General features: G+C 37.5%; 1 protein-coding gene and 1 long non-coding RNA gene across 3 annotated transcripts in view; one reads left to right on the top strand and one right to left on the bottom strand.

Annotated features, from left to right (window-relative positions):
- The window catches only part of Nmdar2 (NMDA receptor 2), a 188,616-nt gene that overhangs the window by 94,738 nt on the left and 73,100 nt on the right, over positions 1-20,778 (bottom strand). For both annotated transcript variants that reach the window (XM_043434106.1, XM_043434107.1), the window contains exons 2-3: positions 18,950-20,032; positions 8,689-8,860 (exon numbers count right to left, since the gene is read on the bottom strand). In XM_043434106.1, coding sequence (XP_043290041.1) covers positions 8,689-8,860; positions 18,950-19,270 — 493 coding nt within the window. In that variant the 5' untranslated portion in view covers positions 19,271-20,032. The remainder of the gene's footprint in view (positions 1-8,688; positions 8,861-18,949; positions 20,033-20,778) is intronic.
- LOC122419496 (uncharacterized) lies at positions 1,038-9,488 on the top strand. Its single transcript, XR_006262911.1, has 3 exons — positions 1,038-1,165; positions 9,010-9,137; positions 9,390-9,488. It is a non-coding gene; the product is annotated as an uncharacterized lncRNA (long non-coding RNA).

Below are 20,778 nucleotides of genomic sequence, written 5' to 3'. Positions count from 1 at the left end.
TATATAACCTAACAGAAACTTATTCTATTAATATATTGCAAAAACGTGACTTTGTTGCATTAGCGAAAAACATCTGAAACGAATCATAGAAAAATATTATAATTGTATTTCTCAAAATATGTTGTGTAAGTTCATGAAATTAGCCAAAAACTGTTTTCAGAAGTAAATGATTTTCTGTAAAGTTCCAGAACTTTCCAAATTTAATGAACTTCTCTGGCAATATCGCGAGTAGCTATTCCATCCAATTAAAATATTTTCTGCGAAGTCTTTACGATATTTAATACGATAATGGCCAAGGTCTTTTTTCAAAACGTTTGTCATATCGGCTCGTTTAACATTACTTTTCATAAGATATTTTGTTTCCAGCTTTTTGTTAACTGGAGTTCTTGGATTTTACTTCTTGGTTCATACAAATTATGTGTTTTCGTATGCTAAGTCACGTCTATGTTTCCTAATCTTTTTTCAAATTTCCTCATTTCTTATCAAAAAAAGCAACACTCGAATGTTCGATTTTCAACACGTTTATTTTGTGTCGAGAGTCGAATTATTACTTTTTTTCACATTTATCATTGTAAAACATTTTTATTTATAATAAAAAGATTCCTAATAAACAAATTTATTATCCACTGAATTTTAGATCGTAGTCGACTTTTCCACTCTTTGAAAGTATACCCTTCATCTTAGGCCAAAATTATAAACTGAAATTCGTAGTTAACAATCGGTTCAGAAAAATTGACTTATATACTAAATCTTTTTTTATTCTTATTTCCATTTGAACTCATCGTACCAATGTCCGATTTGTTCTAACAATAATTCCTTAATGAGTCGTCTTCGCATATCCCACATCTCAGATAGAAACCGACGGGAGAACTGAACAGAACGGGGCATAAAAGAGACTGTCGAACATGGCCTCAGCTGAACCAACCAGCATCCGCATCTCCAAACATATTTTCCAATGCAATCCACGGTGCACGTACACTTTTGACAATTTTCCAGTTGTGCCATGGCGGGCGTTCGGGGCCGATATTTAGCATTCTGAACAACAGATAAGTTTATCCGTTGGATATAAGAGATTTCCAGAGGTCTGCTAGAGGTCATGAAAAGAGCTTTTTTTATGCTGGGTATGGGATACCATACTGCCAAAAAATTAAAAATATCGAAATTGGTACGTCAAAAAATTACTCGTTTGCATTTTCAATGATTTAACTCTCTAAGTGAAAAAATTTGAATTGCTCTGGCATTGAATGTAAATAACAAAATCCAAGCGCGCAGAAAATAGATATAAAGGAGTTACTAATTCCACTAATTCCAAAATATTCAACGTGTTTTCTCAGACTGCTCAAATTCAATATCTAAACGCAATTTTTTGCACATTACTTCATAAAATATCGATAAAAGAGGTTTGTACAGGCAGCGTTAATTTATAAAACCATAAAATACAAAATCTCGACGCTTTGCATAATTTACTTTGATCTTTCCGTGGATATCATCGAATTCTTTCATGAAATGTGAAACCCTCCGCAACCCAATGAATGTACTTCTTAGCTGTGGTCGCAATTACAATTGATTGTGATGAAACAGGATTTTTGTATAATTACAACAGAACATGAGTGTTTGAAACAATTATGCAATAGCGTTAATTAGCTACGATTTTTTCACGTGACGCGCTAAGAAAAATAAGATCAGTGATAAAACTTTCTTTGAGCTTGTAGTCGGATGACAACACATCAGGAGACAACTAACTGTAAAACACGTTTCAATATCGAGCAAAAGTTCTTTGGAGGCTTTAACGGATTCCCCAAGATTAAAAGTTTTTCAACGACACCCCATGAAGTGGGAACAAAAGCCATTGCAGTAATACCAAAAAACTCATTTGACTTCATCTTGCTGACCTCATCCCTTCGAACTTTGTAATGTCCTGTGAGAATAAAGCTCTGACATTGAATCCGAATTACAGGAATTTAATACTGAAAGTATCTACTGATCAAATTCAATCAAATAGAAACTACGGAAAGTGTCAAAGCCTCTCAGATTCTCGAACAACTTTCGAGCAGTTTTCCTATTTTCACATAAAAGGAAATTAAGTAGAATTATCCAGAAAGTGAAACTTCGAACACGTCACTAACTCGTTTCAGGTATTAGAATGCTTGCTATTTTGTATATTCGACTTCACGTTTTTCAAATAACAAACTTGATGCACTACACTTTTTCGAAGAGAATTTGCAATCAAAAATCAAAAATAAATCTATGAAAAAGAAAATCCCAAGTCTTTTGAATGAACAATCAAGAATTTTCATTAAAAACAAGAAAATATTTAGTGAGCTTATGGGACACACTTCCCGAAGCGTATAATTTCACACCAATTTATTGTCTAAACCGACGAACATTTGTCAGACTCAATTTTTTTATCGTACTAATTACAAAACAGATGCTCCAGTACGAGTAGATATAAAAGTGCAGACTATAAAAATAAAAGAATACGGAAAACTTGAGCCCGGAGCGAGTCCGACCTGTTATTAAGGTTTTATGCTCTCATCACTTTATTTATTGCGCTCCACTATTCGGTCATTTCTTCGAGATTATTATTCCTAGATATCGTGTCATGGACATGTATCTAAGCGGGAAAACGGTTAGATGTAAAAAAAGATAGAAAAAAATGGTGAGCCAAGATCAGTTGATATTTTTTCAAAGTGTCGATCAATTTTGCGATTAATTTTTCCTCCGGCAAGTATTTGCAGAAACTAAAATTTTATGGCTAAGGGTCTCAGGGTTGTCGAGGCATTAGAAATTGTGAAAGTTGTTGCATCGCTTGGATTCCCGTAAAGCTTGATGCCTTAAAAATTTCCCGTTACTAGAGTTCTCTCGAGGAGTTTGAGGCCTCGAAGTATATTTTATTCTTCCAGCAAGGGTACATAGCCGCGGAGAAGAACCATTTCCAACAACCTCTGGAATAACCTTTTGTATCTTCAAGCACATTAGAGAACCAAAGATTTAATGGGAGCTAAGACTTCTTTAAAGAATTCGAGCTCTTGAAGTATTTCTCGACTAGCAATATTTCGATGGTGCCTTAAACCTGCTTTTTTTTGAGATTGAACGAGCCATTTGAACCCCTCCTGGACACTTTCGCAGTCAGAAAATAATTTATTCTTTTCACATATTCAGATCGGCAGACTTTCAAGTTTGCCCGGATCAAGCAGCCTCTGTTTCAACGGGAGGATTACGAGTTTGCACCGTCGAAACACAGAGGCCGCTCAAGCCGTGCAAACTGCAAACCCTCTCCAAGAGCCCAATATCTTGAAGTATTTCTCGACTAGCAATAGTTTGATGGTGCCTTAAACCTGCTTTTTTTTAGATTAAACGAGCCATTTAAACCCCTCCTGGACACTTTCGCAGTCAGAAAATAATTTATTCTTTTCACATATTCAGATCGGCAGACTTTCAAGTTTGCACAGATCAAGCAGCCTCTGTTTCAACGGGAGGATTACGAGTTTGCACCGTCGAAACACAGAGGCCGCTCAAGCCGTGCAAACTGCAAACCCTCTCCAAGAGCCCAATATCTTGGCGGCGGTATCTCGCTTCATTTGAAGATCATTTCAAAGTGCATGGAGAACTGTTAGTTCCTGGAATCTTTGCACTCTTGACAAAACTGCTGCTAGAAATTCAGGAACTGTCTCGTCAAAACTGTAGACGGGTATAGCTGAGATTGTCGTAACAGCCTCGTCACACATACTTTTCTGAGTGTTGGCGAGACGCAGCACCTCGAAACGTCGCACCGTCGCCTACGCGTCACCACGATGACGTTTGCACATCGACAACCACAGCTATGACGACAGTACGATGACGATGTGTGGCTAGAAGCTTTAGGACACGCCGACATTGCCACGGTGATGCATGACGGAACCACAACGTTCCATGGAGAGAAAATCTCACCAAAAACTGGGATTGTATTACCCTGACCGGGTACCGGCTCATCATTTCTGATGACGTTTCACTCAAAACGATCATTTTGAACTCCGCTTGTTAACAATGACGAACGAAAGGTTTCAATTTGTCGCTTTTTCTTGTGAGAACCTTTGAAAGAAGTTAAAATAGCACGGAAAATTAATAGTGCTCAAGTCACTTGAACGAAACCCTCGTAAGTCTGCGCGAAACACATTCCTGTGATTCCTGAGCAATCGACGTAGCTTGGCATCCCTCCTTTGACTGGTTTTCGGGAGGCTATACACCTCCTAGTTGGCTTATTGCGACACGGTTCAAAAGATACTTCCTTAGCGTCTATATTGATGGTGTTTGAGCATCCTCGTATATTCACTGGAACAGATTAGCCAGTGAGCGACTGTTTCCGCAAGGTGGTCTGCAGTATCGCATTCCCTAAATTTCTTCAGTGTTGGAATCGAATGGAGGCTGCGCCAAGCATCTGAATTTCGTATGAATTGCTTTTCGTACAGGTTTTAAAGGTTTGAAGCTTTTACCATTTTCCATTTCGCCAACCGAATCATTTTCCTTAAGAGATTAAGGACGCCCTACCTGAAGCGCTACCATGCATAAATATGTCTGAATTACACGTAGACAAAAAGGCCTGAACTTGGAGAATGCTTCTTTATGACTATTCTCAAAGTTCGGTAGAAAGAGCTTCACCAAACGAATACATACGTATTTACCCAAGCGGCATATATTCTGTCTGGACGGAAATTTGGTATGCCTACTCACGACTTTACAACCTCATCCTTTGCCAGCTAGGAATGTTGAATATTTACGTTACTATTCTGATACTCCCGACTAAGATCGATAATAGCAAAAATTATTGTCTATGGAAAGATATTGAGTGACAGCTGTAAGATTCTGCAATAAAAATAATAATTCACGGAATTTTTGGAACTGACAAAGGTTCGACGAATGTTTCTAATCATTTGAATTATGAGTATGGTGCCCTTCTTTTTAATCATTACTATATTAAACTAAGTTTGGAGTTTCTATTGGCAAAATTGTATGTAAATAATAATAGTAATAAAACTTATTGAGCTACATTTCAAAAAACCCTTTTTTAGTGTCGTTGGACGTCCGAGACACGATTTGTACTTGAGATTCAGCGTTTTTTCGTTATTTACGATAACTGCAATGTAGGAGGTCACTTGTCGTTTGAAAACAGACCCTGGGCCAGAATGGGCGCTTTCCATGTGCTGATACTGTACGAAACGGTGCTCCAACGCTGTTCCAGGATTGGCAATCCATAACACGCCGATACTGAATTCAAGTATGAAGATATCCGCGTTGAAGATAAGTGGCCAAATAGCGTCGAAAATTTGGTACAATCGATCGCGTGTCATGTAAAATTCAGCACTCAACCGGAAGCAAGTATATGCTAATTTTCCGGCGACCGACAGTGGCTCTGCTTACGAACAAACGTTGTTCGCCAGTGTGATGGATTGTTGTTAAAAAACTGTAACCGCCCGGCTTAGACAGTCGAGTGGATTCCGATTTGGAACCTAAGCCAAGGGTCTTAGGCATGTATAAACGCATCAATACATCGATGCATCAGCTGACGCTTGAGCTCAACGCTGCTCCTCGACGATCGATTACCCGTTGCCGCATCGGACATCAGCCGTGACGGAGCGATGACCGTGATCCAATGGAATATTCTAATAATCCATTTGTTCGTAGCGATTGGAGAGGACGGAAAATGTAAAAATTCAACATTTTCAAATTTTCGTGTCTTGCATTGTGTACTGAAGTAAGATAGCAAATGAATAGGAACAAAATGAATGAAATAATTTCGAGAATTGACCCGGCTAGAAGGGTTTCAATATTCTCGGTAGAGGGGCGTGAGCTTTTTGGAAGAAATGAATAACGCGGAGAATGAAAGATCTGGGATTACAAAGTATTATTTATTTTAGCAAAGAATTAGAGGTTGAAACAATTCCAAAGTTTGATTTTTCCCAAAGATAGTCGTTCCAGCCGATATAAAATTTTGTCAACACATTTCGTTTCTGTCAAATATTCGCTCTCTGATACATTTCTTAACGATAATTATTCGCAAATTGATGATAACGAAAAGAAGGCTTGGCCTATCTAAATCACGATAAACAAGTTCTCGGTGACAAAACATAAAATACGAAATTCTTAATCTAAGACTCTAGTCCGGACGTAAATTTCAATTTTAGGAATTCCTCTCGGCAATTCTTTCATTTCCACAAAGATGATTAAAGTGGAATGGATGAACGGTATTATTCAAAAAGAACGTTAGAATTTAATTTACTCGTGCGACAAAGTTACCATTCGATATCGTTCAATTATTCGAGATTTCGGGACGTTGGCTTTTCGAAGGTAAAAATTGAGGCTCAGGAAAACACGTCCAAGTTGAAACAAATAATGCAAAAATAAAATTTACAATAATGGTTACGTTATCGCATGAGACTTCTCGAGAGGAGTATTTGTTCGCGAGGAATTCAGACAACGTCGAAAGACGCATTACCCCGAGCCATCTCTGTCGAAATACGAGCAAAATTGCCACGTCACAATTCAAATTATCGATTATGATTGCTTACAGCGTGCCATATTCTTGATAAATGATTTATTAAGTAGAGATACAGTGAACAATTCGATTCTCAACGACTTGAGAGTCGCATCAGTTATTGGGAGTCGCCCACTATTTCTCTCTCCGACAATCATTGACGATGAAGTAAACTTGATTGTAATGTAGTAATTAATTAATACGGTGAAGTAACATTTTTCGATTTTTTACAATATTTGTTATATCTTATCTACCGAAATTCAATTTTTTGATTACCTCAGTTGGATGCGAGAGTATCAAAATCTGTGATAACTGAACTTCCGCAGATTGCCTCCACAAGGGGACGTGCCTTGTCAACTTAAAATGCTCAACTTTGAAAATTTATTGCGTACAAACGAGACAGTCATGATTGTTCAAATTTTGGGAACAGCTGCGGTTCGTTTATATCTCATAAAAATTTCAAGTCCAAAAGTTGGATTTCGAGTAATAGCCGTACCTCCTTAATGAAGAATTAGAACTTAAAAAATCATGAAATTTATACTAGAGCTTAAGGAGATTCCATCATCACTACATTTCCATTCAATAATTCATATACTAAATAAATCTAAATCCTCATACAAATTATCTCTCAGATAGAAACACAAATATGTAAGGAATCCATAGCGACGATAAAAATGAAGGGTTATCGAATTCTTAAAAGCGATATTACCGATAAAAGTTTGAAAAATGGCAAAAACAGAAGCTTTTCCCATATAACCGCGACTTCTCACAGATTACGAATCAGTTCAAATTTCCTCCAATTTGCGCCACCAAAAAATACGATCATGCAAAAGGAGTACCTTAAGCTCCCGCTTACAATTTTCACCCCATGAATACAAGACAGACGAGAATACTCCATTATTCGCACGCAGATTCCTGCGCTGCAAACTAAAAGAACTGTTGTAATGTATACGAAAATTTCGCACAGTTCCTCTCCAAGCATCCGCAGTTCGAGCTCCCGAGGTGTTGTTCCAGCAACTACTCGTGATCCCACCACCATCCATCAAACTCATAAACTATGACACACAGGCTACACATGAATATTTGTTCCCATTTGAATGATAGTGCTCTGAGTATCACAAACCTATGTTCTCAGTTAGGATTATCGAGTCATAATCATAGCAGCGAACGCGAGGCTACGAAGACCACGAAGTACAATGGACCTACTTGCTATTGAGAACGGACGTGCACTACATTGACTTAGCTTATCAGAGCCAAACTTCATTTACATGGATGGTCACGTATACGTTGAAGTAACATCCGTCAAAAGTTCTCTGTCCACGTTACATAAAGATTATGACAGCAGACAATGTTTCCGTTGAGATTTATAATGGAATTTATTATCACATACCACAGGCGTTGATAAATACTAAATCCTGGTTAGATGCTGTCATAGGACCGGAATTAAGTTGCAACTAAGGGTGCAAAGTATCGAGAAAAAATTTTTCTCCCTGTTTTTTCGAGCTCATCTCAAAGTTCGACGAGCCACTAATTACTTGAAGTTCAACCATGTAAAGATAACACAACTGGAAGATAATTCAACTGTAAAGATAACACTTAAGATAGCAGCACGATGATTACTCCAACTTCTCGTGGGAGTACGGAGTTCGCTGTTGTATCTTGTCATGTTTAATATCCATGAACGGTGTATATTGCGGACGAGAAATGTCTGAGAAATTTCATTTTTTTTGTCAACGTTGGTGACGGTCCCTCAGATATTCTTTTCATATATAAAACGTCATATTCGACAAAAGTTTCCCATCGCTGCTTCTATCTTACTCCGAGAATTTCCTCTGTAATATAATCCGGATAAATGGGCGAACGAACGATGTTGTAGAGAGATCGGCTCTATTAAATCATAAATATCCTACGAGCTTCATTTATTCAAGGGAGAACAAAGCTTTCTCTGTTCGACGTAACAATTAAGGACCCCGGAAGATATTATGGACTCATTAGTGGGGTGACTATAACGTCTGGTATATTCTCATTTTGTATTCAACCACTACGTGGTGACTCTGGAATTGAATTACACCCTAGGACAGTAGAAATATAAAACTCTTTCATTGTTTGTTACATTTCATTGAAATTGTTTTTTTTTTGTGAGTGGAAACTGAATTCGAATGAAACTGTTTACTTACTGGTCGGACTTGGCGTCAATTCTTTCATGTCGATTATCACATTGAAGTCGTAAAAGTTGAACAGCTCCAACCTCGGTCCTCTTGCGCTTTTCTGCAGTCCATGAATCGCTGTCATTGCCGCTTTCGTATATTCTCGGGTACCGAAAAATTTATACGGGACAACCATCCCCACCTGTCAAACATACGATTCACATCTCAATAACACTGAAGACTCTTCATTTCAAATGAATCTTTCAATCGATCGATAATGATTGAACCATGATTTCGATTTTAAAGTCTTACATACGTCCAGAATTTTCAAAAAATCCATTTTTTTTACAGATTATTATTCTCCATGGATTTGGCATGTTTCTGTGAAAGTCGGTTGTAAAAATTCCCTATAGATCGAAAGTTATTATGGAAAACGTGACTGCGCAACGAGAGGGCCTGGTCCGCACTTGAAAATTTAAGTGCGTTTTTCTTAAAACTGCTTTTTCTGGCAGGGTCTGCATGATAACTCATACAGTTTTAAATATTTTTTGATGTTTTTTTTTTAATTATTCGAAATTTTATAAACATAATTAAAGTGCGACATTTATGACACAAAAGGCACACTTTTTCTAAACTGCCATTACTTGTTAAATTTTTCGAATTTCAAAAATCCGGCTCGACAGACTATAACTACAACTTTATTTTACAAGATTTTTTTTTACATCTTGTAGATCTATCAACATTTCAAAAAGAAATCGATGCAGACGTGGAGCAACTTTTTTTTCGAAACACGTGCTTCGAGAAACGTGTTTTTTTATGTTGTAATTGATGAAAGGAAATGAAATAAATTTTTTTACAAATTTTAAAAACTAATAAACAATATGTAAAAATGATTTTTATTAATTTCTATTTCTATCTCTTCTAAAAACAGTTTTTCTTTTAGCACGTTTTAGTCACTTCTGGACGGTATGTAAAGCGTTAAGGTTTTTATTTCGATTTTAACGAAACTTATTTTAGAAATGTTGATTTTGAGCTACTTTTTCTACATCACCAGTAATTTTTACAACGACAAAATTAAAAGATAGAAACGTTTTAGTACAATTTTCACAAGCCTCACAGTGGCCAAGATCAAGTCGAAAATCGTATAATTTAACCGTCATTTTTGAGACTACGCACGATTAATAATACCTCTGACTCCAAACCTCAATTTTTGTCAGGTTTTTCGATGCAATGAAAAACAAAATATTTGCAAACTCAAAATGCAGGATTGATAGTTTTACTCTGCCAATTTCGTATCGAGAGAATTACTTGCATCTTGTACTGACTGTGAATATTCATTATTTTTTCATTTTATTATTTTTATTCACTAGTCCCTCCAAATAATAAGCTCCTTTAAAGCTGTACATATGAAAGTGTCCTCAAGCCGCTTAAGAGTCATGAGGGCTGATGGAAAATGCTTGGAAACGAACAGTTTCCACCTCCATCATTTCATCTTGAGCCATATTGCGCCACACTCATTATAACTTGCTTTTTCATGTGGAATTGAGATGAATTTTTTGTTACCAGAATATTTGTTCTTCCAGGAAAAGTTGAAAATGTACTCGAAACAAAATGTCTTGATTGTGAAACTTTATAATCGTGCAAAATGCTACGATGGGAGGCAGCATTTTTATTTCGATTGTGTAGTGTTGGTGCGCAAGATAAAAGTATGGTGAATCGCATTGAAGCATAAAGTTTTTACCCACAAAACCTTGACTACCCATTTCGTGCAATAACTTTTGAAAAAATACTAAAACTATGTATGAATTTAAAAGTTTATTGCGAACGCTTTTTATGCTACAAAACCTTAAAAAAAATATCACAATCTCATTGAAATATTTCTAAAAAAATCACAAATTGTATAGTAGAAAATAAAATTTTCAAATTGCAAAAAGAACCTTAAAATACTGGCTACGCAGAGCAAATTTGAAAACGTCATGTGAATCAACACTCCACAGAAATTTCATGCTCGTTCACCATCATCAAACCAGCCCGTAGAAACTCTCAATGGATAAGCATCGATCGCCTCCACCAGAATCGCTTGTCCAATTTTATTAATAGTTCGCCATTTCAGAAAATGTTATCAGCGTCCAATTCCAAACCACAGTCGATCGCGGTCGTATGCAAACATATTTTTTTTTTTTCGAATTTGCATGGAAATCGTGATGATTGAAAAGTACCGGAGCAAATAATACCCAAAAAAATTGGCAGCTTGATCGTTCAGCCCAGTTTATTGTAAGATAACTACAAACACTATTCCATTCAACATGGAATCGATTTTTACTTCGAAGTAATTCATTTTGGTGAGTTTGTTTTATCGGAATGTAGGAAGGGTAATGCCACTGCTGGCTGAGGTGGTAATAGGAATTTAAGGAGCTTTTGGAGTGTGGAAGTTGAAGGTAAAAGCTACGGCGCTATGTAAGCCCAAGAGGCGTGCAACAACCACTAACGTTCAACAGTAAAGTATAAATAGTAGACGATAATTACAACGTGAACTTCAGGAAACTAGAATAACCCCAGAAAGTTAAGGGTTGCTTGTCCAACTTAAGGCAATACGCAAAAGTGCCATTAATTTCGTTCAGACGAAAGATTCCAACGAAAAAAACCGATCTGCGCAGAAGTGCAGTAGAAAAAGAAAAAGTTCGAATCTTCGAAATGTTTTTTTCTATATTTACTATTCCCTGCCAAGAGGCACCAGTCGGATGAATGTGACATCGCGTGTCCGAGTGCACTCACACTTGCTCTGTACGAACATCTGGAGCTGGTCACGTACATATTTAATTTTCGTGCGAAAGCTACGAGACCAGCATCCGAACCGAGGGCCTCCCGGAGCTCTAGCTTTAAGGCACGGTAACCGGTGGTCCAGAGCGCTAGCGAGCTTCAATCCTGTCTGCTAATAAAGCTTCCTGACACGGTACTGTAAACTCGAGCAATCCGGCGAAAGGAACAAATGAGAAGAGTCAAGTACTTGACCACTGTTTTCAATAAAGTTGGATCATGTCAAAAGCGATTGGGGTAAGAGAAAATTATGAATTTTTCAGTAGAAAAATCTGCGTTAAGTCAGACTCGATGGTGTCAATGTCATCAGGAAGCTACTGGATATCGTGTCGTCTGGCAACGACGACGGAAAATTCGTTATTTTCTATTCTTAATATCAAAGTACATAATACCAACCGCATAATTATGTACATAGCACTTCACAGACTTTTTTTATTATGAAAGCGATCATCGATCCGAAGCCCTCTACCTGTTGCAGGTTCCACGTATTATCGATTGTTACGAATGAATGGACGTGAATAGAGAAGCACACAGAGAGGCGTAGGAATTGGAGGAGAAAGGCCAAACGCTTCGAGCTGCTCGTAACTTTCGCCTTGATGGTCTCGGAGGGTTGGTAGCCTTGGAACATACAAAGGATCCCACTCCCGTGTGATATTTGATCTAATTTACCATCAATGTTTAACCAAGCAAAAAATATACTGTTCTCACAGACCCGAAAAGGTCGGTTTGGTCGCCGATATTTCATTGGAAATTATCTTAACGTTCACCTCGACAGCCTTACTCGATACCACTTTATTTGAGGTCCTATCAATACGAAGGTATATTCCACTCATTTCGGGACAGAGTCTGATAAAATAACAACCGCTTCACATGAAAGCCGATGGCTGTCCAGAATGAGGGACACGATAAAAGACATCTGATAAAAAAGAAATTAAATTCTGAATTTCGCAAACCTTTCTTATAAAGTGGACAGCGATTTTGTGGTTTAGGTGCATTTAACCCTTAATAGTCACACGGGGTACATTGGACCCCAGCCGTTTTTCGACCGACGATACCAAATAGAAATTTCGAGAAAATGGGACTTGTGGTGCCCTCGGTCGATAGTTCGAACCTTTGAGAAGAGAGCCTCATCGTTATTATTTGAAAGGGCTCGTTAGTTTACTTTTGGTAGTCGATCAAGTCAGACCGTGCGAAGATCCGGGGTCCGATCCATCCCAGCGTGACAAATTTAACTAATACTACCTGAAAGCGTGATTCCTCAGGTTTATAGAACGATTTGATTTGTTTTTTTTAATTGAAAATTACGATTTCTACATCAATTTTTGTGAAAAAAATCATTTTTCCTGCATTCTTTTTTTTTTGACATTTTTTTTTAATATTAAAAATAACACGAATCGAATAAAATCGTTACGGTCGTTTCTTAAAGGTTCAAAATACATTGGAGTATTTTTATTTTATTTTTTTTTACAGTTTTTCAATTATTTATCGTCCCCCAAAGTGAGTGGGGTACTCTTTGGACTCCGTGTGACTATTGCGCCAGAAACTTGAGGTGTGACTAGTAAGGGTTAAGGCAGTTCATGCACAAAACGATTTTTTTAAGAAAGTATTGAAATTTACTCAGAATTTAAACGGATAGTCGACTGACACGCACATCAAATTTTAAAGGCTTCGTCTTATTGGTTATTGAGACAAACGTGTTTAAATATGAAAAAAAAATACACGGGGTTATAGGGACTATACGTAAAAAATCGTTTATCTTTCCTAATAACGAATGAACGCTTCTTACGAAGTTTATGAAAAAGTACACATTAACAATGAAGTATATAATGAAGGTCTTGCAAAAAATTCGAGACGATTGTCTTATTAGTAATAAAGATATAGGGGAGAGCGAGGCAAAACGGGATACCTAAAGAAATATTGAACTTTTCAGGAGTTTGAAAAGCTCCGTCTATTTTTTACTCCCAAAAACCAAGAAATGGACTGAAATTTTTTTCAATGTTCAAAAAAAAAATTCTAGGGCAATTTCCCTCAAAAATTTGTGAAATTTTTTAAAAATAATTTTTATTAAATGCACCTTGGGTGCGTTTTTATTTTATAAAAATTTGTATTCTTCATTCACCGAATCATGGATTCAGTGTTGAAGTTGTGCGGTGTGGGCACATGATTTGTGTACAGGTGTGACCACAGATGATGATCCGCCAAAATAAGGGAGATAAAATTTTAGAATTACTAAAATTTCGAACAGGTAGAATCTCAAGCTTTTAAACTTCGAATGATAATGTGGTGACAAATGAATTTGATTAGAGCGTTGAATGTCTAAAATAAATAAAGTAGAAACTTCAAGGTTCAAAGCACGTTTACATCGAAAATAGAATGTAACAATCGTCCATAGAACGACGACTAAAATATCAATTTTTCGAAAATTCGACTATCACTCTTTCGATTCATAAATTATTATAGTCAGCAATACTGTGAAAATTCACAATTTTGAAAATATAATTACGAAAGACCAAATATTACTGAGGTTGAAACACTGAAACACCAAAAAGTCGAACAGTCAAAATAGCGAAACGTTAGAAAGTCGATCGATCAAAATAAAGAAATGCAGTGGAGCTCCAAATACACGCGTCTGACTCACTCACTTACTCAGGCCGGTGAGCTCCACTTTTAAACATCGCCATTTTGACTTTCGCCTTTTCGAGCCATCGCTATTCCGCATATCTAAGTTTTATAGGCTCGAAAAATTCACTTTCGATTTTTTGCTACTCTATATTCTGGTCTGTCTGTAAAATAATTACTCCCCATTTTGAATTCGAAAATATGAACTTTTGACATTCGGATGGTCTGTTAAAATTGCATTCGAAATGAAAACTATTGAAATATATATTTCCGGGTAAATACGAATTCAAAGAAGGAATTTTTGATTAAACACGCAATCTGCTGAATAGTCGATCGGGAATAAGAATTTCGAATTACTTATTATTCTCCAACCTGATATAACAACTTTTAAAATTTCGAAATATCGAACGTTCTACAATTCAGTTATTCGACGTATTGAACCCCGCCCGAAGTTCCCGTTGCCCCATAATTTTTTTTGACAGAATATGAAAAATTACTGTGAAAAATCAATTTTTCAACTCAGCAGTAGTTGACAGCACATATGTAAACCGACACATCTAGCTTAACTGCTAATGGTATCCACTTTGCCCCACGTTCCCCTATATCTGCGATTGCTCTCATAGACAGTAGTGGAAATTAAAAAAAAAACATGATGTTTTGGAAAAAATATATTTTTCGTTCATTTTCGGACAAATATAGAAGTTGAGAAAAAAAAGTCAAAAAAATTTCCCGAATTTTTCGGGTATCCCGTTTTGCCCCACTCTCCCCTATTGTGTTAAAGATTGAACAAAATTGGTAAAATGAGAAATTGTAATCTCACATTTACTTATTTCGGGATTTTGTTTCTTCTTGGTTTGGCATATTCCTGTCATAGTCTTCTGTCTTTTTATTAACACTTTTTTCTTGATCAATTTCCTTCTGTGTTTTCTCTTTACGCTTTCTAAAGCGATTTTTTACATAATAAACTATAGTATTTTCGCCAGGAAGGAATGAAATTTGGGGTTCATTCAGTGATAGATCCCCGATTTATTGATGGCTTGTAATATCTTTCGCCAAAAAATAATTTGAAAAAATGTATTTACAATTTCGAATTAATAACTCTGACATGAATTTAAAGTGATAATATTCACAATCAGAAAGTAAAAATCGATCCAATTTAGACACCCATAAAATACGATCTTTCGGGCACGATCTACCCTAAGCAAATCGAGACATTAAAAAGTGAACATGATGACAGCAAAAAGCAAAATTGAGTGAAGTAAAGAGTAGTAAAAAGTGATCGAACTTCCTTAATTTCACAAGCTACTGTCCCTTGAAGAACTCAATCCCAAGAAATATTCCGATTCTTTTTCAAATCAATACTGCATCTAGCATCTTCTTGGGGATGCCACAATTCTCATGCCTCTATGAAGCTCTTCAAAACCAGATGCCTTCAGAAATCATAATTGATGAGAAATGTTGATAGTCTTCAGCAGCACGCAGTCCAGAGTCACTAATTTTTGCATTTTATGAACTTTTAAGGAGGTTGAAGCTTATCTTATGTTAAAACTATTTTCCAACTTTGGACATTAAAATTTTTTAAATAGAAAGCTTAAGACAGTATTAAACTTCTGGCGGGATATGCCGATCATTCGCTGTCGTCAAATTGAGATATTTATTGTTGAAGTTAGCAATTTTTTGAAAGTTTCCATAAGAGCCCATGTTTAACCTTGTCATTTTCAACAATGAATATCTCGATTACCAGGCGGTAAAACCTCTCCAAATTTTTCACACATAATTAAGCGCTGTTCAAGAAGATTCACGTAAATTTTCAATTCATTAATTTGGAATAATAAAATCTAATGTATTTTTCGTATGATGTCCTATATATATCGCTTCAACGTCCTTAACTTCTTCTCGAGGTCGTTACCTTTGACCTATAAGCGTAGCAGTATTGTTTTATGATCCAAACAGCCTGACTACGAGGGTAGGCAGACAATTCTGCAGACGTCCACTGGCATCATAAACCACCTCATGAAGCCTTTTGATATCCTTGAATGTGTATTAACAGTCTTTTAACTTTTCAGTTAACTTCTGTAATCGATTCTCAGTACGCTTGTGCTAACCCACTCAGGAAAATAAAAAGAATCGAAGTGAACGAAGTTTCATTTAAGAAAGTAAAAATCAACAGCTTAAGAAAATTTTCTCTTCAATAAGGCATGAATATAAAGTTGCGAAAGAGTAATTGAGTTCGTAATCAACCATTTTTTATCTACCAGCGTATTGAAAGTTGAGTGATTCGGTATTAGTGAATTTCATTAAAGTGCCTCCAGCACTCATTCGGTACACAGTTTCCGAGAACTCACAATCGATAGAAAGAGAATCCCAAATTCGATTAGGTATAAACTTCGAATTAACGACAGAAGCATGAAATGCAAAACACCTTCATTTCCTCGGTCGACAACATTCTCGTCGATACAAGAATGGAAAAACATTTTTGAACACATCGATTTTTCTGAAAGGGTGTTTTTTTCTCCAGAAAGTATGAAACTGAGCACAAATCACGTGATGATTGTTGACAGCTGAAGACCCTGGTGCAACGTGCCCAAAAATCCTCTGTTATTTTCAGCTTTAGGGTCTCGCAAAGAATCTAAAAATTTTGGTCACCTGCCAGGATCACAATTTCATGAGATTTGCTTCCAGTCGTGGAGCCTTCCAGAAAAAAATGTATCACTGGAAAAACGTTGTGCAGTCGTTATTTTTAGACTCTCTATGAAATGTCCTATCGACTCAATTATTTTGCTCGAAAAAAAATGCCCAGTGGAAGATACGAACATTCTTGGAATGGAAAAACTCTCGATGAAAGGGAAAAAGTAAACGAAAATCGATCACTACTGCAGTCCCAAGCCTCTAAAAGGTTTACATTCCCCCACCGAAGCCCAAGATCGAGCTGGGGATTGTTCTGTGGGATCGTAAGAATGAAACACTAATGGAGAGGGGACCAATTAGCCCCAGCATGAAAGGGGCTTACCATGGCACGCTAGCTTGAAAAGGGGAATGGAATTCTCACGGTATTAAGAACCGAGGTCTCGGAAAATAGGACCGGGAGATGGCAGTGAGAAAAAACTGAGTCGCTTCAACATGCTCAAAACAATATGCTAATCGATATTTTAAGGATATGCATAATTCATGGACGACATTCCTGTGAAATGTAAGCACGAAGAGAATCGGTGCCAAATCAGCTGTTTCCTGAGCCCCAGCTGAATGCGGATACCGTTCTGAGGATCGCGATATTCCGTATGACCGTCTGACTCAACGATCATCTTCGCATTACATTCCAAATGGGATTTCAACATATTGGACATCGAAGCTAAATCGTTGCATCCCATTCGTTGTTGGCCAGCTTCACAGTCAAAATCACTGAATTTCCATCCCATAGACACACTCGCCCATTCCTGATCTCGTATTCTCTCACGTTTCCTGGGGGGGGGTCTCCGTCGTTCGAGGGGAAAGACAAGCAAGATTATGACCTTCCACAGAAAAGCACTCGAAACAAAATTCGATCGGAAATTCAAATTTGGTCTGTGCTATGGCAAACGAGTCCTTTGCGTGATCGTTAAGATCTGACGAAAAAATAAACGGTTCCGGGACCCAGGAATTGCGCATTTTGGACGATTTAGCTGAGCAAAATGAAATTTCGTAATAAACCGTTGGACCATATTGAACAGCTGCCAGAGCACCGAGTTTAGCTTCCTGATTCTTGGTAATCCGAATAATCCAATGGGAATTATAACAATAAAAATCTGCGGTTTCTACTTCCTCAAGGATATTGGAGCGCCTTCATCAGTGAACGAGGCAATCGACCAAATTTTTAACAGTTTTTTCGCTTCCCTGAATGAAATTTCTTTTCATTATGACCAATAATGGAAACCGGATGGACAGGCTACGGAAAGTGTTTGCTCCGCTCTGCCGCATCAGCGGAAAGTGATTGATTCGTTCAAACGAATCCCATTTAGAGGTATGCATGGCGTGCTTCTCCGAGTGTGCATTCCCGTGTGAGCGTGCCCGGGGCGAAGGTGACGAAAGCATAAAAAAATCGCTCGAGATATGACATTTTTTCACACTCTCGGGCTGCTCCAACCCTTGGGATTCAAAGCCAATAAAATTTTGATTTTGCAACCCGCATACTGTTCGGACAATCGAGATTCAAATCTCAAGTTTTTTAAACTCACATACCTTCTCGAAAAGCATATTCTATTTCACCCCCTGAAATTCAAAGCTGGGGGGATCGATGCTTTTCGAAACCCACATGCGTATGATTCGAACCCTCGGAATTTGAGCTTTGAAGTTTTGTTTTGTCGAAACTCAAATCCTTCGAACCTGGCGGAGAAGCGTTTTTTTCTTTAAAATTCGCCGAGAAATATCGATGCTTTCTTTTTTTTGGTTCTTGCTCTTTTTGCGGATTTTAAGCGTGTATTGATAGGTCCAAAACTTTCAATATCCATATTTATAATTTATAGGGTTCAAAAAAAATTCGTAAAAATAGTCTTTTTTTCCTCGTCTAATTTGCGTAGACCCCTTAATCAGTGCGTTAAACTTGGTCTAAAAGCGTTTTGAAAATTTATCACTCATTCGACTAGCAGTAGTTACCTTAAAATTTGAATATCAAATACGCCTTTTTATCGCTTTTCATGCAATAGTAATTGGAATAATTAAACTAATACGATGATTTGTGGGCAGACCTTTGAATAAATTTGCTCGCCGTATTTCTACAAAGTTGATCGTGCGCTGAGCAACCGAGCGAATTTTCTAAAAAATAGTTAAAGTGGAAAACGCCATTGGAGGTTTGGAGGGTCGATGTTCGGGATCAACGTACCTTTAAGTAAATTTTGCTCGCATTTTTTGCAGAGTTCGATGAATGTGGTGGTGTCGGTTGTACGTAATGCGGCTGCGGCGTCGTCGTCGTTGTCGTCGGCGGTATTATTCTTTGCCTGGTTGAAGATGGATTTTTGCCTTCACCTATTCGCACCCCCGAATTGCCTCTTCCCGTCCCACTGCCACGGGAACTCGTGCCAGTGCCGATCTTGATACTACTCTCGCCTCTTATCACTCCGCTGCTTCCACGAAAACTTTCGGAAGCCCGAGCAGCGAGTGGGAGACACGAAAAAACCACCAGCAGTGGAAATAATGGTCGCATTTTGCTGCTATCTTGATTTCCCTTTACGTATTCACAAATCCACTGCCTTTCAATTTCCCACGTTTCGATGATCCTTTTCCATGGTCATTTATACTTTTCCAAAAGTTATTCGATCCAAATTTTGATGAATTTGATCAGTTTGTAGCTCGCCCATCATGCTAATTTGAAAATCAGCCTATCCCTTTACTCCCTGCTGCTCTTTCCACGGTCTCCACCCCTTCGTTTCAACTTATCGATTACCCCTTACAGCCCCACTTGCGTTTGAATTCCCGATACCCATCCCTAAAACTTCCCCTCAGTCTCTCAAAATTCCATTCGGCATTCATATCTCGTACGACCTCCGCATCCAACTAATCTTTTTTTTTGTTCCTGCTTCTTTCCAGCCTCCGCTGTTTCGTATCGAACATTACTGATCCTTAGTCACGATTACGCTAGAAAACGCTTCGACGCCGATGAATTCCCGTGATACACATTTTTCATCCTTTCAACATTGTTATTTTTAGGCAGCTTTGAAAGGATCGAGAATTTCAACTCTCTATGCTTCGGATGACTTTGCACTCACGATTCGATTAGTGGGCTCGTAAATAACTTTTCATACTGCACAGTCGTTACGAGTCGAATTGCTTTTCGTTTTTCGCATTTTCATCATTGTTTTCTTTAATTCACTCATCATGGAAACGCTCAAGATCCGTTTAGAGTACATTTTTCGCTGGCTTTTCCATCACGTATGCTTCCATTTCACTGAAAAGCTGCACAAAGTTCCTGCAACAGACAAAAAAACGAGGACGGTCTTCAGCTCGATCTTGATATAGCAAAATTGTTTTTTTTTTTTCATTCCGAAGATAATGTTGCATTGAATTTTTTCTTGGTTGATCCAAAATTTCAGAGAAAAAGGCGTTAATGAGATTGTTAATACTAAAAATGTGCCTTTCATATTTTTTCACATTTTTTCGCGATTTTTTATCGCCATAGCTTTTCAGTCCCTTCGTCCGGCAATATGATGCATGCCTCAAAGAGGTTTTTTAATTCCAAAAACTTCGTTGTTTTGTACCCGAATGAAAGGTGGAACAAAAGAATTGTAAATAAGGGCTTAAAAAACTTCTTCAAAAATCAGGAGCCCTTTGATAACGGTGAAAAGCTTCAAGAATTTTCATGTGTAATCTTTCCCTCGGTGTGCTCATGGGCGGAGGATAAAGAAGAGAAAAAACCGCGTCCAGCCTGCTCTGTTTTTGTCTCGTGGCTTTCGTCCTACTCTTCAGGGGGATTCGCAATCGAAAAATCCTGGAGCTTAATATTCCCGGAGAGTTTGCATGGCTCGAAATATTTTTGAAACGCAATTTTATTGTTTTTACGACTCTAATATTGTTGGAGCTTTCAATTTTTTGGTTTTGAGACCCTACTGAGTCGTCAAATGCATTATTCATAAGTAATTACAATGAAATTTCACTTCAGAAGCAATACTTCGTTTCCCAATGTCCAAACCCTTTTGTTTCAGCCTGAAAAACCCT

Source organism: Venturia canescens, chromosome 1 (assembly GCF_019457755.1).
Source record: "Venturia canescens isolate UGA chromosome 1, ASM1945775v1, whole genome shotgun sequence".
Lineage (NCBI taxonomy): Eukaryota > Metazoa > Arthropoda > Insecta > Hymenoptera > Ichneumonidae > Venturia > Venturia canescens.
This window is presented reverse-complemented; position numbering and strand designations above follow the sequence as displayed.